The sequence below is a fragment of the Gambusia affinis genome, linkage group LG18, assembly GCF_019740435.1.
Source record: "Gambusia affinis linkage group LG18, SWU_Gaff_1.0, whole genome shotgun sequence".
In the NCBI taxonomy this organism is placed as follows: Eukaryota; Metazoa; Chordata; class Actinopteri; order Cyprinodontiformes; family Poeciliidae; genus Gambusia; species Gambusia affinis.
In genome coordinates, this window is record NC_057885.1 from 23650132 (window position 1) to 23674521 (window position 24390).

A 24390-nucleotide genomic window follows, 5' to 3' on the forward strand; every position below is an offset into this window, starting at 1 on the left:
ACAGTTCTGTTTGGAAAGTTTCTGTCTGGTTTTGGAGTCCATCGCTGCACTGACAGCACATTTTAAATGTCATTAATGAAACTCTGATGACCTAAAATAATGGACTTGTGTCTCTACTTGTCCTGTTAGATCTCAGTTCTGCTTCTGATCCAGTGGATCACAATATTCTTTTGAGCAAACTGAAGAAGCCTTGAGGACAGTTGAGCTGTCTGTGTTGAAGTCTGCAGATGTTTGGTGAGTTACAGGGAATGCAAGGCTGGAATATTTAGTGAGATAAATCCCACAATCCTTCCTGACTGGACGGGTTGTGAAACAATCAAATTAAAACTTTCTTCCCTTGTTTTGATTCCACAACCTTAAACTTTAGCTGAACATCTTCCTCCTTCTCTCAGTTCTCACTTACTGAAAATAAAAAGCACAACTGACAGAACGGTAAACAAATGTCTGTTGAAGGTCATTTAATAAATGTCACACTAACTGTTATTGTTGTTTCAGTCTAACTTTGGGTTGTCTGGTAGCTTTGGGTCTTCAGAACAGAAGAAGTGACTTAAACCCACACTGTGAACATGAAGGTTTAGTAAAAAGCATTTTGTTAAATTTATGCACTTGATTTTATAGAGCTTATTGAGAAATAGTGTTATGATCGGCCAAAAAGACACATTGGTGCTTCTAGTGCAACGTTTCTGCTAACTCACCACTGCAGGAAGCTGCAACTTGAGATAAATGAATTTGTGTTCTTGCTTGAGGCCCAAATGTTCCTTTATGCTGAAATGTGGAGCAGTCAGATGAGAGGGCCGATGTTGAAACCAGAGAGTAAATGTGTGGCTCCTTAATAGTGCATTATCAATCAATAATGCACTATATCGGGGGTCTCAAGCTCCAGTCCTCGAGGGCCGCAGTCCTGCAACTTTTAGATGTGCCTCTGCTGCACCTGAATAGAATAATTAAGGCTCTGGAGAACTGATCTACACAAGGTGGAGGTAATTAAGCCATTTCATTCCAGTGTTTTGTAGTCCTCTTTATACTTTAATCTCTATCATCTAAGAACTAAAGAAGCATAAGTGTGAAGTGCTTGGTCATCATAAACATCGTCTTTGTTACTTAAAACAAGAACTTCAAGCACAACAGTGAAACATCACAAAGCAAATACGTAAAAAAATATATTTTTTTGCTTACAAAGTAAACTTTTTGGTTATTTTGATGGTACAAATTTTGTAATCTCTTGTCAAGAGTAAAGACTTATTTTGTGGAAAAGTTACAGGATCCAGTTATCTTTCTCTAGAGAAAAATGAATACAAAACAATAAACAACAATAAATCTCAGAGTAAACAAATTCCCACTGAAAAACATCATTGAAGTTTCAATTAATAAAACGGAGAGTTTTTCTTTAAAACATTAAACAGTTTGACAAAATGAGCCGATGGCCTGACGCCGTTCTTGGTATTGGATATTGGAGGAACGTGTTCCAAACCATGAACATGTTTCCCACCTTCACTCTAACTAGAGTTTCCATATTTGTTGTCAGCAAAGAGTGACCTGGTGAAGAGGTCAACCGACTGCCCCAGTGGATGGACTGGGTTCAACGGCCCATGAGTTGGGCCAGAGCTGAGGAAATAAAAGGTTCAGTGTATTTCTCAGTTTGAGACGTATTAGTGTCTCAGTCCTTTATTTGAACACCATGTGTAGAACAACTGCCAGTCCATGAAGGCAGACCTTGCATCGGTTCATGACATGGAGGAAGGCAACGAGATCCAGAGGCTGACAGTGATATAAAGATATAAAGACACCTGGATTGGAGGCAGTGATGCACAGGAGGTATTTCATTTGTCGCAACATTTTTATTTTGCTCCATATGCATAAACTCCAATTAAATTTAACTTATTTTCCAGGAGAATCAGTGGTTCTGGAGCGATGGTACTCCTTTCCACTATACAATCTGGTGTCCCGGAGAGCCTAATAACAGCAGAGGGCAGCATTGATTGTACATGAACGCTGGAGGTAAAAATATGTTTTACTTGCCTGATTTAGAGGATAGTTTTTTACATAAATTTGAACACGCATGGTATTATCATCAATTCCTTCTCTTCTGCTACCACCCTCATCCTTTTGGACTGGTTGGAAAAATACTTGTGCTTTCCTTTTTCTTGCAGGTAAGAATTGCTGGGAAGACTTCCAGTGCTACTACCTTAAACCATTTGTTTATGAAAGCCACAGGAATCCTCGACTAAATGCTGAAACCTGGACTGAGAACTGATTCCTAAAGAAAGCTATCTGTCGTTATGAAAATCTTCCTCTTTTTTTGCTCTATCGCTAGGCAACTTTAAAAGAAATTGCAGCATTTACAGATTGATAATTGTCTCCATGTTTTATGTCTTCAAACTCAGGCAACTGAATTTGTAGGAGTCTGAGTTTAGCACAACTTTATTCTGTAAAAAATAAAAAGCTCATGCAAAAAGAACAAATTAGTCTGTTTTGTTACACAGCCAGCTAAACTCAGACAACCATTTCTGTCTTGGTTTAACACGATAACAGGGGGAAAAGAACAAATGCTGCATTACATTCACTTTAGATGAAAGTTGGTGATTTGCCATAATTTGGTTCTTCAACTGCAAATGAATCACAAGTGGCTTTTAGTTTTTACTTTAAAAGAAACAAACAGTTTCTTAATGTGGTGGGATGTTCCACCCTCCCAACTACACACACCAGGTGTAGCGACTGATTGGTGGGCGGGGCAGATAGCTTTAAAGCTGAGCAGTCCGCTGCGAGGTGCGTGTGCCTTGTTTCCTTACTGTATGTTGGCTGCCCAAGTGGCTGGTGTGCTCGATCCACTCATCCAAAATAGTAAGTGCCATTTTTGCCATCTGGGCTGGGATTGTTGTCGGGTTCTGGTGCAATACCTGCCGTGCGTTTCTGCAGTGTTGCGCAGCTGGCGTTGGCGGCGGCAGTTGGCGGCTGGTGCGGCGAGCGGCTTCCATCCAGCCCTCGCCTGCTGATCCGCTCCCTCCCTGGTCGGCTGTGTCACCACATCTGGGTAAGCTACCTGTTTAAAATTTAATTTCTTACCTGAATCCAGGGTTAACGAGTTTTCTAATTTAGGATTCTTTCGGAGTTGCAGCGCTGGACGCTCCTGCTGTCTTGTCTTGTCTTGCCGGTTTTGTTTGGGCCGCTCTCGACGGAGCCTGCTGACGCTTGGGCTGGCGGAACGAGCGGGGCACGACTCCTCTGGCCCCGTGAAAAGACATTAGAAGTCGGACAACGACAATTTGTCCCATCGTTTGCAGTGGTTGTGTTCTTTTCTTTGCCGTTTGTTTGTTTATTATTTAAATTACTAATTTGTTTGCTTTCCTTTGTTTTGATTTACTAATTTGTTTTCTTTTGCATTGCATGTTTTGTTTGTTCATTCATTTTGTTGGGAATAACTTAAATTGTCCTTATTTTGATGCCTTTTCCTTCTAGGGGCTGAGTAGTGGGCCTGAGGCCATGTTTTAAAAGAAAAATGTTTTAATGAAATTGGTTAATAAATCATTGTAGACTACTCCGTGCTCTGGTGCGTCTTGCCTAAAAAGATCAACCCCCCTCTGCTGGTCACATTAACATAATCAACTCAAATCATCGTTGAATTCCCCTTAAGTTTGATTTAACTTAAAATTATCCAGAAAACATGTTGGAGTTGGGAACAATGAGCCTCACACATCTTGAAATAATCCACTGATTTTAGTTGAGTGTTTATTTTAGGTCATATTTATCGTGTGACGAGTAAAAAAGGGGGCGTGTCCGATGAAGCCCCGCTTGTGTCGTCTTGCTGAAAACCACGTGACTTGCAACAAACGATGCATCGCACTGCACGGGTCACGTGACTGCTTCATTTTGCGTGTCGGTTTTCAAAATAAAAGCGTGATGAGCTGCTTGATCGCATCAGAGGAGTGTTTGTCTTCAGCAGTGGCCGAAATAAAAGGAACCTTTTATAGTTCATGTGTATTAATGATTTTGATGACGGCACTTGTCAAAATGAAATGTCCGTTAATGGTTTTCTCAGTGGTTGATTATGGTATATTTTGTGTCTTTATATTTGTGTTTTTATTATGTAAAATATTTTGACACTGCATTGCTGCTGAAATGTGCTACACAAATAAACTTGATTGAAAAGGAGCCAGGAAGAAGAAAAAATCTGACATCTTGGAAAACTTTGAGATGATTAACTGATTCTTAAATAACAATAATTAAACCTTCACCTCCAAAATTCTCACCTTGTCACTATTTCTTTGTTCTGCAAAGATTTATCAGTCTTGCACAGCAGAAACAGACTTAAAGCTGCTGGACGAGTAAAATTCTGGCTGAGGAGTAAAAATCAGATGAGAGAGCCAATAGAAATCCAAGAAAAAGAGAATTTTTGAATAATTTTAGTTTTTCAGGAGGCAAATCAAAACTAAAAGAAAACTGTCTGACCAACAAGCTGCACTCTGAATGCACTAAAACATTAAATGTCTTTATTGTCAAATCAGTCGATGACAGAAAACAGACACCAGGATTGGCTAAAAATAATTTTAATAACTAAAAAAGATTAATTAAATAGGATTTAATTGTCTCCATTACTAAACCTGAGTTTGACAAAAACTTCGTGACAATATTGCATTTGTATTTAATATGCATTTACTATTTTTTTAAGTATTTCTTTCTGAGATGCCACAGTTTGAACAGCAGATGTCACTAGTGAGAAACGAACGAAGCATCGAGTGATGAACCTTTAGTCAAAGCAACAGGCTGAGAAGCTTCTTTTGTCCATCAGTACTAATTATTCCATTCAGGTTTTGCAGCAGAGCCACATCTAGAAGTTGCAGGGCAGCGGCCCTCAGGACTGGAGTTTAACTCCTTCACTGCTGAGGGTTTCACAACAATCTGACTCTGTGCAGGAGGAAGATCTGTGTTTTTAAAATGGCAGCAGCTGGAGATCAGGGTGATGATGATCAGGTGTGAGTGGTCACAGATCAGCAGCAGCTGTGGACCCTCATGCAGACCAGGTATCTTAAACAACACAGTCTTATGTCTGAGAAACATTTCCCTGCAGCTGACTGACAAGGAAACTTGATTTGTACACAGGCAAACTCTGAACCAAGCCTATTACAATGGCTGCTGGAGGTAAGATTGTAATTTTGGTTGTTCAAAGGTAAGAAAAATTGATTTATACAACTTTGAAAGAACCTAGAAACAAATGTTTATTTGCTCTAATTTAACACAGCACATTCTTATTTGCTCTCAATACAGATTAAATAAGAATAACTAGTCAGTGAACATTTAGGGAGTAATTCAAGTGTTAGGAATATGTCAGGTGGAATATGTGACAGTCCTGGAGCGTTGCTGTCCTGCAACCTTTAGATGTGGCTCTGCTGCTCCACCTGAACAGAATAATTGGGTCATTAAGGTTCTGGAGAACCGATCCACACCAGGAGGAGGAAATGAAGCCGTTTCATTCCAGTGTTTTATACTTGAGGCTCATCTAAACACTGCAGGACAGAGACTGGAGGCCTGGAGGTTGAAACCCCTGACATCTACAGTATGACTGAAAAGTGAGGAAGGACATTTTAAAAAAAGTAAAATCAAATACTTTTTGTCTTCATCTTAAAAAAAAAAAAATCAGAAGTTATCAGACAAAAGATGCAGAAGAGTGATCACTATGCTTGTTCTGTTATTAAAGCAATTTTTGGAAATTGCTCTCCAGTAAGAATATTCATCATTATCAACCTTTCCTCCAATCAACTCAGTTTTAATTCAACCATCTAACGTCTAAGGAAGTGAACGTAAAGTTTGGGAAAAGGAAAAAAAACTCGTGTCAGTAATTTTGCAAATTAAAATAATTCCAATCATCCTATCAGAAAAAGGTTTGCTCTGATTTACTGGCATATTGTGGAAAAAAAGAGGAATTTTTACAATATAATTTTTGTTTCACACTTTGTGTATTCAGAATCTTTCTGTTCCCACCTTATAATATATATAGATATCAGAATATTTTTCTTCCATAACCAATTCTAAGTTGTTGTTTTAAGGACTTTGTATCTAAAATAATCCTACAGCTGGTAAATAATCTCCAGCTTTTGTTTCATTTTCTTCACAGCTTCTCTAATGGACAACTTCTGGATTCACTTTATTGTCCTGTTCACTCTCCTGACTCTCGCATTCTTGGGCATGTTCTTCGTTTTGCGGGTCATCGTTTATGAAACTTGGAGATTTGCAAGACATGAAAGCAGCGCTGGTACCGTTCAATGTTCCTGTTTCTCCCCAATAACACTGAAAACAACACTTCCTATTTCACAGTATCCAATGAGGTCGAATTAAAACCTGGAGGCATCGAGGCAAAAAGTGTGAATCAGATTAGTACTAGACCTGGATATTAATATTTTCTAGATATACATGAAATCTCAGTCTTAGTCATGTGTTACACCACCATTGTGTTTAGCCTCTTTAATATTTAAATGTACATGTGAAGCAGCGTGATCAGGTCCAGTCCCTGAGAGCCACCAGACTGCAACTATTATAGGGATTTTTATTTTTTATTTTTTCCTGAGCACATGAGGAAACACCAGAATCAAATGTTTTGATCGGCCTGGTAACAAGCCTTTAGTGCAGGGGTCTCAAACTCCAGTCCTGCAACTTTTAAATGTGCCTCTGCTGCACCACCTGAATAGAATAATTAAGGTTCTGGAGAACTGATCTACACAAGGTGGAGGTAATTAAGTCATTTCATTCCAGTGTTTTGTACCTGTGGCACATCTAAAACCTGCAGGACTGCGACCCTCGAGGCCTGGAGTTTGAGACCCCTGATTTAGTGTGATCAACGGTGTTGGAGCAGAGATGCAGGACTGGATGTGGGCATCGTCAATAGAAAGTCAGGAGTTATTGTAGATGCACTGCAACTATTTTTTTTGTCTAGTTTCTACTGTAAATATCATTACCCGTCAAATAAAATATTTAGTGAAGTTACTTACAAGTTTTAAGTTGATTTCATAATTTTGCTAGTTGCACTAAGTGTTGTTTTTTGTTGTTGTTTTTTTTGCACTTATAGAAAAGCATTTTTCCATGTTATAAGTTAAATGTATAACTTGTTTGTCTGATTTGTTCACAGCCTTCTTCTGCTGCCACATATTAATGTTTGTCCCGCCTCTGATTGGTTTCCTGCTGTTCCTGGGCCACTCGTTCAAGTACATGATTGAATCGCTCAGTATTGCATATATACAGTAAGTGACTAACATCATCATCATCATCTTTCATATTCAGTAACATGACTTCAGTCTTTCAGCTTCGTTTTGTTGGCAGACAGATGAACCAACATGGAGACGGAGAATCAGAGGAAAGAGCCTCACGAGTCGCCTTCCTGTAGCTGCTGCCTGCAACTTTAATTCATCTATGCATGAAAAATGCTGTTCTAATTAGAATGAGATGGACATACTTTAACTTTTAGGCTTTCCTCTGGAAATTATAGGAGGGGTGGATTTTCATTGTCTGTATACATTTATGAATTAAAAATAAACCTTTTCTTAAATTAATCTGTGCCAAATAAGGGAGTAAATTGTTCATTCAAAGTAATATTTTAGTTTCTTAAACCACTGAGATGCTGAGGCAAAAGGAAAACAATTCCTGTGGATTTCTTTTGCTTTGCTTAAGACGGGAGCTCTTCTAGATTTAAATCAGGACCTGCTATGTTTTTCACTCATGGAAAAAGTGCGCCATCTTGTTGTCAAACAGAAACACTGACTGAAACAAAGTTTCACAGTTTTGTTTTTTAACTTGGACCATCCTGTTTTCAGGCAGTTATTGAAAGTTATTCAGAAAATCTCCAAACATCCTGTTGCATAATAACTGACAATAACTAGAGGAAATGTTGAGGAAATAAAGACGGTAACTGGAAAACGATGGAGGCAAAAAAGCCCAAACAATGAATGGAAAAAAAAAATTAAAAAAAGCTTAAAACTGTCTTGCAAAGCCAAATTGGGGGGGGGGACAGTCTGGTCTTTGACTGGCCGACTCCAGAAAATCCATCTTTAGTACTGAAACGATTTCTGTGTAGTTTAGCTGGGTACTTTGGATTGTTTGAAGAAAATGTTGTTTAGATCTTGCAAATCTAAACAAATTATCATCCAGGATTTCTCTGTTTTTTGTTGAATTCATTTTACCTCCTGAGGCCTGCTGTCCACAGGGCTGCCACAGTCGTTCTGCAGCTGCTGTGCTTCTGGTCATGTGCAGCATTTGATGTCAACCAAACATTGCATCTCTAATGGCTAAGAAGCAACATTTTGCTCTCATCAAACCAAAGGATTTTCTTCCACTTGATCATAAAGTTTCCCACATGCTGTTTGGAAGTGACTTTTCTTCAGCAGTGACTTTCTTGTTGCAACTCTTCTCCCATAAAGCTCTGACTGGTAGAATATCAATAGTTATTGTAAGCAGGTTCTCATAAGAAACCTGGTCTCCTTCCTGCATGGTTATTTACTCTGTGAAGACAGTCTGAGACGAGGCAAATGGCTGCTTACTCTGCAATATTTTATTGAAATTTTTTAAAATGCAATAACTTGCAGTATTCTTACTGTATTGTTTTTACATCTAAATTAAAAATTTCACAAAGTCAATTGTTACACCTAATTGTGGATCCCTTTAATACTCTTCTAGAGTTCTGTATGAGCTGAATGAAACCAGTCCAGAAGTTTTTTAAATGCCAGAAAAAGAAAATAAAAACATGCATTGGAGTCTCAGTGTTGGCCAGAGAGAAGAAGGTGAACTCTGCCAAAGGTTTTAACTTCAAATCTTGTATTTGACTTGGAATAAAAGTAAAAAGATCCCCAAAGCTCCTGATTTGTTTGGCAGTACTGAAGAACAAGGTTTGTAATTTCCGAGGTGACTTTACTCTGAACTTCCAGTCCAGCCAGCACAAACTTTGAGTTTTGTACTGGTTGATGTCGCCCAGTGGTTCATGTTGTTCAGATGCATTGTGGAGAATAATCAGTTCTCCATGCTGAGTTCTTGATGTATGAGGTTGAAATGGAGTCAGTGAGATGATTTTATGAATTCATTTATTAATACCAAAATACAGCTGCTCCATTTCTCATGCTACCTTTAGGAGCCAGCAAGACAAAATGGCAACATGACGACTTTGTGATCTCTTCTGTCAGCTTCTACCGTAAGCTGCGCCCTAAAAAAGGGCGTTCCCTGGTGCACCATCCTTTAGCCCTCATTTGCATTTCCTAGCATGTCCTTTCCTTTACCTTTTGCTTAGCACTAGCTAAAAGAGATGGAAGGAAAACACAGAATTATTTATTCTCAACAGCAGTTAAAAGTTTAATCAACTGGCCAGGCTTGATTTGATGTGTCCCCAAAACTGAAGATGATTTCCACTGTGCACATTAATGCCTTTTAGGGTGTAAGAGGTGTTTATTCTGTTTATCTATTAAAATAGTAGCTGCAGTGCAGGAACATTGTTCTCAAATTGGCTCAATAATATGTCATCATTTTTGTTTTTGGGAGTCTGTCTGATAGATTTAGTTTGAGGTGATGATACACATTCATCTTTCCATTTTCAGGCAACATATAAACCTAAGATGTTATATGGATTGTTGCTGCATTTCATTCTAATGAAACACATGAAATCTATTCACACAGACGCCGTGCTGTGTTTGTAGTCACTGAATCTTGACTTGAAGGAGTTGAATGATTGATTTTAGAAAAGCAATGTAAACGGGTATACATCACATTTATTACATAGCTTCACATTTTAGTAGCTTAATCATCATCAGACCAAAATAACCCATGATCACATTTTTATTTTACCAAAGAAGACAAATTATTGGATTTGACCAAGACAGTCTGTTTTCTTAGCTAAGTGATTATTTAACTGATTGAACTGATGTGGTTTAAAGACTCCTGTCAAAGATGCAATCTGGACAAAGATAACACAACTAAAGGCCTTTAGAAGGCCTGGTCACTGAGATCCTGGTCACTGAGACCAACAGCTGGTTGGTTCTGATAGTACCAGAACCTGAACGTCATCCAGACGCTGCATTCAGTGCAGAAAAGAGCCCAGAGATCCAACAGGACAAGTAGAGACAAGTTCATTATCTGAGGTCATGAAAGTATCATTAATGATTTCTAGAAGTGCTGTGTGAGTGCAGTAATGGGCTCTAAAACAGAAAATCTTCAACAGTTTTGTTTTACTAGCTTATTGCAGTTTGTTAGGTAAAAAGGGACGATGACTCAGAAGTTAGAAAGTGGTTGAGTTTTTTGATCAGGAGCTGTTTTTAAATACACAGCAACTCAAAACTCCTGGGATTAATGAAAATTAACTAGAGTGGCTGATTAATTTGTAAGTTAATATTTGTGAAAGAATATATTAGTGAAATTTAAAACAGTTTTTGCAGAGGATTCATGAACAATATGAATATGCATGTTTAGATGCTACACAGTGTAGATCTTAGTAAGGATGACTTAGTCATTTATAAAACCCTGCAACAGTGAAGAAACACAAAATGACAATTCTTCATTTATATTCTGATTTTATCTCATGTTTTTTTCACCTAAGACTCCTTAATTTAAACTACATTTTACCAGTGCAATAGTTTTTTATTCCATTGTTTGTTTTTTTTGGTGGGTGATTCTTACTGAGTAGCACAGCAGATAAATGTTGGGATTGTTGTCTTATGACAAGAATGCAGTTTTTTCATGGCATGTTTTCACTCTGGGTTCCTCCTACAGTCCAAACCAGGAATGTCAGGTCAATCGGTCTGGGTATGTGCATGGAGGAACTTATGACCTGTGTGTTTGTGTTGACCTGTGATGAACCGGCAGCGTTTCCAGGGTCTACCTGGAACTTTGCATGCATCTCTAGCATGTCTGGTCATGTTCTTTAGTTTACCTACAGGTGAAAAGAGAAACCCTGTTTAATGGGACTCTGGTTTGGGAGAAGAGCTTGTTGTCAGTGGCCTGGTGGCTGACGGCGTCAGTGAAGTGAACTAGTACCAGCATGAGCTGCACTTCAGATGTGAATGATGAGATGGAGATCACTAAAAGGAGGATTAACAGGCAACAAAAGACAATGAAGATCTCAACAACATTCTGCTTTTAGCCAGAATGACAAACCAACAATCCCCCAAAGTTTCTCCAAATCAGGGGTCTCAAACTCCAGTCCTGCAGGTTTTAGATGTGGCACAGGTACAAAACACTGGAATGAAATGGCTTAATTACCTCCACCTTGTGTAGATCAGTTCTCCAGAACCTTAATTATTCTATTCAGGTGCAGCAGAGGCACATCTAAAAGTTGCAGGACTGCGGCCCTCGAGGACTGGAGTTTGAGACCCCCGATATAGTGCATTATTGATTGATAATGCACTATTAAGGAGCCACACATTTACTCTCTGGTTTCAACATCGGCCCTCTCATCTGACTGCTCCACATTTCAGCATAAAGGAACATTTGGGCCTCAAGCAAGAACACAAATTCATTTATCTCAAGTTGCAGCTTCCTGCAGTGGTGAGTTAGCAGAAACGTTGCACTAGAAGCACCAATGTGTCTTTTTGGCCGATCATAACACTATTTCTCAATAAGCTCTATAAAATCAAGTGCATAAATTTAACAAAATGCTTTTTACTAAACCTTCATGTTCACAGTGTGGGTTTAAGTCACTTCTTCTGTTCTGAAGACCCAAAGCTACCAGACAACCCAAAGTTAGACTGAAACAACAATAACAGTTAGTGTGACATTTATTAAATGACCTTCAACAGACATTTGTTTACCGTTCTGTCAGTTGTGCTTTTTATTTTCAGTAAGTGAGAACTGAGAGAAGGAGGAAGATGTTCAGCTAAAGTTTAAGGTTGTGGAATCAAAACAAGGGAAGAAAGTTTTAATTTGATTGTTTCACAACCCGTCCAGTCAGGAAGGATTGTGGGATTTATCTCACTAAATATTCCAGCCTTGCATTTTGTAACTCTAATAACTGTATCTGCTTGACATGGGGAGCCATCAGAGAGAGGATTATCATCCGTCCATCCGTCCATCCATCCATCCATTTTCTGTTCACCTTTGTCCCTAATGGGGTCAGGAGGGTTGCTGGTTCCTCTCCTGCTAAAGTTCCGGGTGAGAGGCGGGTTCACCCTGGACAGGTCACCAGTCTGTCGCAGGGCAACACAGAGACACACAAGACAAACAACACACTCACACACACACTCACACCTAGGGAGAATTTAGAGAGACCAATTAACCTGACAGTCATGTTTTTGGACTGTGGGAGGAAGCCGGAGAACCCGGAGAGAACCCACCATGCACAGGAGAACATGCAAACTCCATGCAGAAAGATCCCGGGCCGGGAATCGAACCCAGAACCTTCTTGCTGCAAGGCAACAGCTCTACCAACTGCACCACTGTGCAGCCCAGAGAGAGGATTATCATCCTGAAAATAACTAAATACATTGAGGGGTTTTACATATTTAGTTCAGGTAGCAGGAATCACCAAGTCCAGTCCTGCTGATCTGCTCTCCTCCAACTTTAAGATGCGTCTGAATCAAAAGGTTGAATCCCTCTTAGCAGAATTCATCATGCAGCTCTGCAGAGACTAAGTTTGAAAGCCAGTCGTGGGTTGTTTGTGTTATTGACCATATCAAAATGCTGTTTTTAATAAGCATGCTGCAGAGAGCTGTTTGATAAATAATGCATCCAAATTAACTTGAAGTGTGCATTTACTTTAAGTGAAACTGATATATCAGGATGCTTGCAGATCAAACAAAGTTCTCTGTGACAACTCCCTGATTCAGTTTTATGTTTGAACAGACACTCATCCAGCAAAGACACAGAGTACAAACATGAATAAACATCTAAATTATTATTACATGTTTTATTCACAGAGTCAAATAATAATAATGTTGAACAGGGACTGATTCTCATGACGTTTTCTCCTTTTTTCCAGAAAACGTTGAGGATTTTAATCTCACTGTGGTTTAATATTTACAAAGGAATGTCACCTTTGACCTTCTAGTGTCACAACAATATTTTTCACCTGAATGTGAATAGAATAAACACTCAAAAGTGCTTTTACTCCGGCTGGTCTGAGGAAGGCAGTTGAAGGAGTTTGAAAGTACTTGTTTATGTTCAGACAGAGGATCTGAACTGGGATGAAAAGGACGACCAGTTTACCTCCCTCCACTGATCTCCACAGTGACCAGATCTCAGTCCAGTAAAACACCTCTGGGGTGTATCAGCAAATTTACATCATGGATCAACAAATCTGCAGAGCTGCAGGCCATGTCAGTATGGACATAACTCATTCATATTGCTTGATATTAATCATTCATTAATCAAAGGCAGAAAGACAGAAACGGAGGCATCAGTAACCAGATACCTGCTTGACGCCCTTCAGCCGCTGGTTTTCATGCAGCTGTTGGTTCCTCAGAACAAACATCCTTATTCAGTTTCATGCTTGTCTGAAAATGTTTCCACCGTCTCATTATTGCATCACACTCAAAGAAAAGTTATAGTGCAATTTCTAGTGTTTATTCTCATCATTGAATGAATTAGTAGTAATAATTTAGTTAATTATTAATAATTTAATGCAAAATTACAAGATGAAATGAGAACAGGGTTTAAAAAGTGGATTTAAATTGGGTATTCCTGTTCACTGTCATGATGTATCCGGACCCCAATGAGGTCATGCAGCGCTTTTATGGTACCAGAAACACCAGTTTGGACTTCTGCTCTAGTACTGCTGCAGATCGGCTGCACGTCCATGATGTGAGTCTGATGTTCCACCACATCCCAAAGGTTTCTGTTGGTTCTGGTCACTGTGGAGGCCAGTCGAGTTCAGTGACCTCATTGTTCAAGAAACCAGTGTGAGATGGTTGGTGCTTCATGACATGGAGTGTTATCCTGATGGAAGGAGCCGTCAGAAGATGGTTCACTGTGGTCACACAGGGATGGACATTCAGCAGCGACACTCAGGTAGGCTGTGGCTTTGACACGATGCTCAGTTGGTGCTAATGGGTCCAAAGTACCAGGAAAGTATCCCCCCACCATAACATCAAAGTACCAGGAAAGTATCCCCCCACCATAACATCAAAGTACCAGGAAAGTATCCCCCCACCATAACATCAAAGTACCAGGAAAGTATCCCCCCACCATAACATCAAAGTACCAGGAAAGTATCCCCCCACCATAACATCACCACCACAGTCTGAACTGTTGGTACCAGACAGGATGGATTCATGTTTCTTCTTGTTGACGTCAAATTCTGGTCTTTCCATCTGAATGTTGCAGCAGAAATCCAGACTCATCAGACAAGGAAACGTCTTTCCAATCTTCTGTTGTCCAGTTTCGGTGAGTCTGTATGAATTGTAGCCTCAGTTTCCTGTTCTTAGCTGACAGGAGGGTCACCTGCTGTGGTCATCTGCTGCTGTAGCTCAGCCGCCTCAAGGTTTGAGGTGGGATCAGAGATGCTCTTCTGCAGACCTCAGTTGTATCGAGTTATTGTTGTCGTTCTATCAGCTTGAACCAATCTGTCTGTTCTCCTTTGACCTTTGACCTCAACAAGGCATTCATGCCCACAGAACTGAGGCTCACTGGATATTTTCTCTCTTTTCGGACCATTTTCTGTAAACTCTACAGATGGTTGCATGAAAACCCCAACAGATCAATAGTTTCTGTCATGATGGGTGTGGTGTGGAGGCGGTGAGGTAAACGCAGCAGACCCAGATGAGGTGTAGATGAGGAGTTTAATGATAATAAATAATAGTAAACAGTCCACAGACCTGGCAGCACTGCTGAGCGGAAGGCTAATGCTCGACTTCAGGTAGCAACAGGAAAGTACGAGGACTCGACAATACAGGACGTACATTGACGTTAGCAGACGTAGGACCCGACGAAGACACAGACACACAGCTGACACTAAATACACAAGAGGAAATCAGGGAACGAGATACACCTGGGGACTAATCACGGGGAGACAGGACAACATAGAGACTCAGACACACAAGAAAACTAGAAATAAATACACAGAAAAACATAGAACACGACAGTTTCTGAAAGACTCAGACCAGCCTGTCTGGAACCAACAACCATGCCACGTTCCCCGTTCTGATGCTCGGTTTGAACTGCAGCGGATCGTCTTGACCTTTTCTACATGCATAAATGCATTGAGTTGCTGCCATGTGATTGGCTGATTCGACATTTGCATTAATGACCAGTTGTACCTAATAAAGTAGACATTGGGACAACGGTGCTGTGGCCTTTTGTTCACATTAGTGGTCCTGTTCTGGATGAAGCTCAAGTCCAAACCTGGAAAAAGCATTTCACAAAATGAAAAGAGGATCTCACAAAAGAGAAGCACCTTTCAGACCCGCTTGCTTATTGAGTAACTTTTTTGCAAATCTATTGCACAATGTATGCAAAACGTTTCTGAATTGTTTATCATCTCCTTCTTTGGGTCAACTAAAACATTTCCATTTAAGGATGTGCACTCAAGTCAAAGAGAGCAGAGAGAGAGAGAAATAAGAAAATGAATCTAAGAGAAACAATGATGGAAAGTTCAAAGGGAATGTGAATGGTAACTAAAGAGTGCAGAAAAAATGCCAAAGAAATTAAAGTTGAACTTCAAGGTCAATGTACATCAGTTCCCGGTCGCACCATCTGTCGTTGTTTGAGCCAAAGTGGATTTCATAACCAAGTAGGGATGCAAAACATGAAGGAAGCTGGACTGGAATTTGCCACAATGCATATTGACAAGCCACAAAACTTCTTTGGTCAGATGAAACAAAACTTTATGATGACAAACTCAAAATGAAGCAGACCAAGAAAAAACTCTGTCCCACTGAGAAACATCTTGGCCATGTTCTGGGCTGCTTTGCTGCAGCTTTAATCTGTTCTGGACACAATCAAATCTCAAGACTATAAAAGGCATTTTGGAGAGAAATGTTCTGCCTGGTGTCAGAAAGCTTGTCCCCCGTCACAATCATAGGCCTTCCAGCAGGATAGTGACCTAAAACATGCAGCTAAAAACACCCAACACTGGCAAAAAGCAAAACATTGGATTCTTCTGTAAATGCTACTGAACATCTGTGGACGGACAGAAACATGTCACCTGGAGAAAACAAACTTCAAACCTGAGAGCAGTTTGGCCCGACAACCTGTGGACCGTTACAGATCATCAAAATCATTTGATTTGTATGGAGTAACAAGTAGCATCGTTTGTGTCATGAAGTGCGGTGAGGCAGGATGCAGCAGACCCAGGTAGATGAGAGAAAATGATGGTTTATTGTTTAGAATAGTCCACAAAAAGTCCAACAACCAGGCAGCACAGCAGAGCAGAAAGCCAGGGCTCAGCACCGGTAGCAACTGCAGGCAACGAAAGGACAAACGACACCGACTAGATGTAGAGACAGCTAAGACAAGGACCCGACGAGGAACAAAGGCCACAGGTGGGGTTATGATTCTGAACTGCGTTTCAGAAGCAATGCCTGATTATCGGTTTATTTTTAGTACTTTTTTATCTACCATAACTTTTGTTGGGTTACTTCCATGACCGTTGTGGGATTTTTACTCTTTTAGTGTTTCATAAATTGAAATTACCAACAACTGTGCACTTGTGCATGAATAATAATAATAATAACAGACTTTTCCAAGTTTAAAAAACAGGAATGTTTTCCCTCAGTAACTTAGAACTAATTTAAGTTATAAATTTGTTCTCTGAGGAAGAAACAAAATACGTCACATTCCATAAGTGATTGTTGAGTTGCAGCACTTTTAGTCTGCACATGGCTTCCCCTTTAATGTTTCGGTTTCCTCCTTTAAGATGTGATGTCAAGATAAATGTGTCTATAAAAGCTGATTTACCGTTTCTGAGTCTGAACTGAAACTTCCTGATTCAGAGCTGAAAGTAAGAAGCTGATTCTTTTCTACGAGTCCTTTTTGCTTAACCTTGTCCTGTTATTCTGGTTCTTGGTTGAAACCTGCAGCCATGAGGATCCTGACTCTGCCTCTGCTTCTCTGTGGTTTGATGCTTCTGAGCAGCATTAACAGTGAGTATTTTGTCAAGAAGTGTGAGAAGCTAGAATCTCTTGAGTTATCCAAGTAAAATGATTTGACTTAAGAAAATGAATGTCATTTTTAACATTAAAATTTCTATCATATATAGTTCCTGAGACTCAGAGATTTCCTTTCTATATTGTTGGTGAACTTTCCATTTATGATTCAGTTACACCTAGTCGAACCTGAGCTTTAAATCTCATAAATCTACAGTTACAACTTTCACACTGCAGCAGTGAAGATCGGTTTGATATTTTTCGGGGGTATGTTCACTATTAGGTGAAATGGTGTAATAGAAAATGTTTGTTATATTTTTTCCCACAGAGATCAATGGATGGAAAACTAAATGCCATTACGGCTGGATTCTAATCCATGGACGCTGTTTCAAATATGTTCCACGCCATATGACTTGGGCTAAAGCTGAGGTGAAACTGGACAATGATTCATGTTTATGAAACTGTCTTCTCATGTTCCTAAATAAAAAATAGATTATTTTATTCACAATTGTTTTTCCAGTCAACTCTTCTTTCTTTTTTCCGATTGATTGGCAGAGAAATTGCATTTCCATGGGAGGAAACCTTGCATCTGTGCACAGTTCTGAAGAATACCATGGAATTCAGTGGCTCATTATGCATGCCACACATGGGCAGAGGGAAACATGGATCGGCGGCTCTGATGCAGCTGAGGTTAGCATTACCCAATATCACAATATTAATCAAAACCTATTCAACACAGATTCTAGGAGTTTTTCTCATGCGTCTTGCAGGAAGGTAGTTGGACTTGGAGCGATGGGACGCTGATGACATTTACAAACTGGTGTCCTGGAGAACCCAACAATCTTAGAGGGTACCAGCACTGCATGCAAATGAATCACTCTGGTAAAACTGTTATTTCTTTTAAGCAATGATTAAGTCACTTCTTATAGATGTCTGATCAGATGCAAAAACATAAAATAAGTAAAGATATGTTTTATCTTTAGTGGTGTAAAGTTTTCCTGATTAATTCCAGTCTGAATGCTGCTGTGACCTTTGAAAAGCTTCAGGCTTTTTTGGTATAAAACTGTTTTCTGTCTTTCACACTTACAGAAAAAAAGTGCTGGGACGATAACCATTGTACAGTCCGCCAACCGTCTGTCTGCGTTTCTAAAAACTGAAGCTGGGCTGAGCTGAAGACATGAAGAAGCTTCTACATCTTTTTATTTTCTATCTATGCTGCTTGAAAAACGTGGCGGCGCAGCACATCGACAGAGGAACTCTGTCCTGCTTCTCATTAGATCAAACCAAATGTGATGTAAAGTTACAGTTTTATCTACTTTCTTGCTGATTAAACTTTCTTTCTTGTTCTTTGCAAAATTAAACAGCAGGCATTAAAATATGCTGGTCTGGATGTGTTTGTGTTTGGTGTGTGAAATGTTTTATTAGTTTAAGCAGTCTGGGTTCTCAGCTGCAGCTTCGCCAAGTTAACTTTATTTGTATTTTACCTTTTAGCAACCAGACTGATCAAAGTTACATCAGGGAACTATAACACAATAATCAAACACTGTAAAAGGTTTGAGGCACATTTAGTTATTTCTACTAACTTCTAAACTTTAAAACAAATAAATCTTGCAAATTTTAGAATTTAAATTTAAATGTGTGTTTGTAAAAAAAACAAAAAAGACTCATTAAAAGTGGCATTGTGAGGTTAATACTATAAATCTGGTACAATTTAAAGGTTGAGTTTAAACTTTTACACAAAACATGGACCAGTTCTGCAGCTTGGGGTGAACTAAACCAAGAAACTCTTTGTTTGAATTCTTTAGTTTCACTCTTATAGTTTTTATAATTATATTAAAATAAAACATTTGAGTTAAAATTGGTTTGACTGTTATAAACAAATTTTATTTGAAAAAGGGCAAAAATATCAGGTTGCTTTGAAAAGACCGCTGAACTACCCATACAGGTGCGCCCTCTGCTGGTGCAGCAAAGATATTTTTGCTATTCTGATTATAGATTCTGTTCTTTAGTGGATTGGATACAAATTTTGAAGGTAGCAGTTATAGGAACAATAAACTGGGATTCGGGGTGTGACCAGTCTGAAACAGAGGATGCAGAATAGTTTTTTGTTTTACTTTAGCTGAATAAATAAATTATTCTGTCTTGTATGAACAGCACTGTATGTGCATTGTTGTGTTGGTTGGGAGGTTCAGTGTCTACATTGTTTTTGTTGGAAAACTAAAATACATTTGTTACAGTGTATTTGTGTGTTCTGAGTATAAAAACTATTTTAAAACATTTTACAAAACCTTTATGTTCTAGAGGTGGCATTAATGGAACATTTTCCACATTTGACCGGTAATTTTTTTAATTGATGGTAAAATCTGAAGCTTGTCCATCATTTTGACAGATTACAATTCAATCTTCTGGCTGTACTGTGTGCAGACGCACTAAATCAATCAATACAAAAAAGCATTTCTACTGAATATCACCTGCTACATGGACACTGAACTAAATGCATCTTGTTGCATCTTGGGATCCGACTGCAACTTGAAGAGTTCAGACACTTTAAAAACTAGACAGTGATCCAGTAAAATCAAAGATTATGTTGTAGAGTTGCTATTATGTGTGTTTTCTGACTTGAATCTGGTTGTTGTTGGTCTTTGGTCAGGTTTTGTACTGAGGTGCCACTCCAGTTTTTATCCTGGTGCCCTGAAGGAATCATGTCCTGTTTGTCAGGATCACAAACTCTTACAGGTCTGATGTGAGGGACACAGAAAAAAAATGGAGTTAGATCATTAGAAATTATACTTATTAACTGAATGTTCTACAAAGTGTCATTTCATAAATTTAAAATAAAAATCAGGTTTGAACAAACATTCTTTGTAGGCTGACTATTATTTGTTGAGTTTTTACTGAATAATTTACACACTGACCAACAGCTTGGCCTGAAGCCAACAAGGCACAATGAACAAATGACTGAATCAGTATCTTCATTGTTGGGTTTATGCAAACGGAGACGGTAATGACCTTCAATAAAGACAATATTTATTGACCCAAACGTTGTTTACAGATCAATAAAGAAATAGATGAATGAGAATTACAGCAGGAAAAGTTTATTTTCTTACCTCAGCATGCAGACAGGAAGAGACCAACTTTCATTTACTGTCAGTGGCAGAAAATATGAGAGAGCATATAAATAAAACACACACACACCCACACGCACACACACACACACACACACACACACACACACGCAGCCCCTCACTGTGCCTAATGTAAATATGTGTGGAATTGTTTTATTTCTTGTATTTTTTGTATCGTTTTTAATGACAAAAATAAAAAGCATTTAAACAAATAACAGTTGTTCTTTTGTATATTTCTCAGGCTGTAATTTCAGTCCTCTTGACTTGGACACAAATACTTCTGGTCAGTGCTCACAGCTGTACCTGGCTGTAAAATTTCTAATTCTCCATTTAAAATATTAAAATTAATTCATCGTGCTTTTTTACTAAAATAAAAGTTAAATATAATATATATAATCTTTATATTATAAAATACAATATACTGAATAGAACTAACTAGACAGTTAGTTGGGAGATAAGCTTTCCCCCTTCCTTTGGTGTGCCAGTAATGGCCTTATTTACAGAACACAAGCGCCTGTTCACACCTGCTTATAGGATGCTAATTAAAATCCTTCAGGCCAGTCGACCCGTCTCTTGGCTCCAAAGGTAGAAATGTTAAATGACCCTTCTCTGGTAATTCTAGTGAGATACCAAGCCAGCGAGTCACTATCTATCAGTCTGGAGAGGTTATGTTAAAGTCTTTGGATGTTCAGAGAGTCACAGAGAGAAACATCCACAACAACAATGGAGACCCTTTCTGAGGACCCAGCCAACCATGATAACTCCAAAAGCTCAAAGACGACTCATCCAGGACGTCACTGAAGACCAGAACAACATCTAAAGCTCTGCTGCCTTGGTTAAGGTCAAAGGTCAGGATTCAACACAAAGAGACTTGCTTGGAAAGTTCCAAGACCAAAACCACAGCTGACCAAAAAGAACACAAAGGCCTGTCTCACAATCTACAAACAGTCTCTTGATAACTTTGAGGAAAATATTCTGTAGACTGATTCAGAAATCATGCAATACTGACTGAGAGCCACAAAAAAACATGTGACGTTGGGTTATTCTACTTATTACAGTCTAAATAGAGGAATAGATGGGAAAGAAAGTCAGGTCCAGATGTTCATTAGACTGTAACAAACACACTGCACAATGAGCAAACACAGTTCCATCCTGCTCCACACATCCCAGACCATTCTGGTAAAAACCAGCCTCTACTTCCACACTTTGCTTCATCCAGAGAGTCTGGGCTCTAGTTGCTGAGGAATGATGGCTTCCTGAAGGCGTGGGCATCTGGCTAATCCCAGATGACAAAATCTGAAAACGGGAGAAGTTACACTGCTTTCTCTAATAATAGTCTAAAATGAAAACAGAAAACTGCTTAATTAAAACAGTTTGTTCAATATCCCCTGTGTTTACAAAGGAAGACAAATATTTTCTGTCTTTCAAAGTTTCTTTTTCAATGTGATGGAAAAATTTGGCGACCATTTTGATAGATTACACAGACCTGGACACTTGGTGCAGATGTGCAGACAGTTCCAACTTTATGCACAGAGAACATCTCAGAGGTCACTATATCAACAAATAGAACAGAACAATAGAACAATCTAGAACAGCTGAACCACTGACATGAAGAGTCTTGGCAACATCTAAAAACTTCAACTGGTGAAATATTACATTTCAAAATGTCATCACTGCATTGAAAAGTTAAATATAGTAAGTTTGATGATGACACAGTGAGCATTTTCTCTTCCACTTGTTGAATATTGATTAAGCAGAATAACAATGAAATGCAATTAAATATCATTAGAACCATCTGAAAAATTTGATGGGAAAAAATGAACTGACAGGATCTTTTTTGACACAGTTTGTTAAAAGGACGGACAACAGAAAACTCTGGAGCGACCTCCACTCCAAACTGGGGTTTCTTTTGATAACTTCTTTTGTTGTTTTTGGAGGATCAGCAAATAACTTATTGGTGTTTTACCTCCCCCACTTTGAATCAAATCACAGTACTTTACTCTGGTATTGGACCCAGAGCACCACTAATTTACATGCAAGTCTGAACAATCCAAATTAACATCGAACATTTAGTCAGCCCCTCCTCCTCCCTAGAAACCAGTTTGAGCTCAACCTGGGACAATTAAACAGCTACCAGATACAAATGCAGGTGAAAGAAGCCAAGCCTTTTGTTATTGACTCAACCCTTACAAAAGAATCCCACAAAAATCACATCTGGTTCCCATTTTCCACATGTGGTTCACATAATCCATATTTTCCCAATCCATGAAAATAATCACGTTTTCACATATGCAAACATGTGATCACATGTGGGTCACATTTTCCACACATGGTCAAGTATTTTGTTCATGTGTTCAATGTTTCTTGCATCTTGTGATCACATAATTCTCACATGTACACCACTTGTTTTCACCACTTGTATCATTAGATTGCATAACATACGCATCTTACATTTCTCAATATTTTTAAGTACTTGACTGTGTTATTATAGTTACACAGTTAATATATATTTAATGAATGTACAACATAAATGTTCATATTTTAGAAATGTTATATGTTAACAACGGAATACATCTGACAAGTAAACACTGACATCCATCTGTAATGTAATTCAATTATTTTTACATTGAAATCATTTTTTAAAATTGGACAATGCATATTAAGCAACATGTCGACAATAAAAATCAATGTTAATATGACAGAGTTGGCACAAAAGATCATTTTTGTCAGTTCTCCTAAGGCAGACAACAATACAAACATGACCACAAACATAAAGTTATAATAAAAACAGGATGCCCTAACAAAGTATACAAACTGACTTGACCAGACTAAAAGTATGTATAATATATATATATATATATATATATATATATATATATATATATATATATATATATATATATATATATATATATATATATATATGAGAACCATCCCTACCAATACCATAACAGAAACCAATGAGCTGATTTACAACGCAGCATCAGTGATCCTTGAGCTGCTTGGTTATAAGAATAACAATGACAATAACAAATACCCACCATGGAAAAGACGGTTAGAGAGTAAAATCAAGGCAACAAGGAGGGAAGTGAGCCAACTATCAGAGCTCCATAAGGGAACAATGAAAAGACCAATACCCAAGAAGTACAGCCAGATGCACATACCTGAAGCACTCGAAACTGCCAAACAGAGGCTCCAAGCCTTGGCCAGCCGCCTAAAGAGATACACAAGGGAGAATGAATCCAGAAGGATTAACAGGCTCTTCTCAACCCAACCAGCTAAAGTGTGCTCTCAGTGGCAGGGGAATAACAAGGCTGGAGACCCACCAAAGCTGGAGACAGAACAATACTGGAAAAGCATATGGGAAAGGGAGGCGTCCCACAACAGCAATGCAAAGTGGCTGATCTCTACGAGATGACCACAGCAAACTCCCTGAGCAAAATCCGGTAACCATCACTGTGGCAGATGTCCAAGAAAGAGTCTCAGGTATGAAAAACTGGACAGCACCAGGGCCAGACATGATCCATGCCTACTGGCTAAAGAAACTGACTGCCCTACATGAGCGACTGGCAGACCAAATGAACCAGCTGCTACAGAACGGGAATCACCCTGAATGGTTAACTGAAGGGCGCACAATGCTGATCCAGAAGGATCCAACAAAGGGCCCGGTCCCATCTAACTACCGACCAATAACCTGTCTCTCCACAACCTGGAAGCTCATGTCAGGCATCATAGCGGCTAAGATAAGCAAACACATGGATCAATACATGAGCACGACACAGAAGGGCATCGGGGTAAATAGCAGAGGAGCCAAACACCAACTCCTTGTAGACCACACAGTTGCCAGAGACTGCAAAACCCGACACACCAACCTGTGCACGGCTTGGATTGATTACAAGAAAGCCTATGACTCAATGCCACACACTTGGATCATTGAATGCTTAGAGATGTACAACATCAACAAGACCTTGAGAGCCTTCATTGCAAACTCAATGCGGATGTGGAAGACCACCCTTGAAGCCAACTGCAAGCCACTTGCACAAGTATCCATCAAATGTGGCATATACCAAGGAGATGCGCTGTCCCCGCTACTGTTCTGCATAGGCCTGAACCCCCTCAGCCAAATCATCAACAAGACTGGCTACGGATACCGACTCAAGAATGGAGCCAACATCAGCCACCTCCTCTACATGGATGACATCAAGCTGTATGCCAAGTGCGAGCGA

At 39.2% G+C, this 24390-nt stretch overlaps 1 protein-coding gene and 1 long non-coding RNA gene across 2 annotated transcripts; both read left to right on the forward strand.

The window, feature by feature from the left end:
- The first annotated feature begins 1656 nt into the window (after positions 1-1656).
- On the forward strand, positions 1657-2467 carry LOC122821097. Its single transcript, XR_006368906.1, has 3 exons — positions 1657-1815; positions 1890-1998; positions 2151-2467. It is a non-coding gene; the product is annotated as an uncharacterized LOC122821097 (long non-coding RNA).
- Positions 2468-16863: 14396 nt separating this feature from the next.
- On the forward strand, positions 16864-18415 carry LOC122821080 (type-2 ice-structuring protein-like). The gene is made up of 5 exons (XM_044098956.1): positions 16864-17036; positions 17368-17468; positions 17595-17729; positions 17810-17921; positions 18129-18415. Exons 1-5 carry the CDS (start codon positions 16976-16978, stop codon positions 18194-18196), a joined length of 477 nt encoding a protein of 158 aa, XP_043954891.1. The 5' UTR covers positions 16864-16975; the 3' UTR covers positions 18197-18415.
- Positions 18416-24390: the final 5975 nt, after the last annotated feature.

What these genes read in the sequence shown, in the direction of transcription:
- LOC122821080 (XM_044098956.1), top strand. Translation starts at nt 16,976, where the DNA reads ATGAGGATCCTGACTCTGCCTCTGCTTCTCTGTGGTTTGATGCTTCTG. An exon ending in GCTTCTGAGCAGCATTAACA is followed by an intron (nt 17,037 to 17,367) that starts GTGAGTATTTTG and finishes TTTTTCCCACAG; the next exon opens with AGATCAATGGATGGAAAACT. An exon ending in GCGGCTCTGATGCAGCTGAG is followed by an intron (nt 17,730 to 17,809) that starts GTTAGCATTACC and finishes TGCGTCTTGCAG; the next exon opens with GAAGGTAGTTGGACTTGGAG.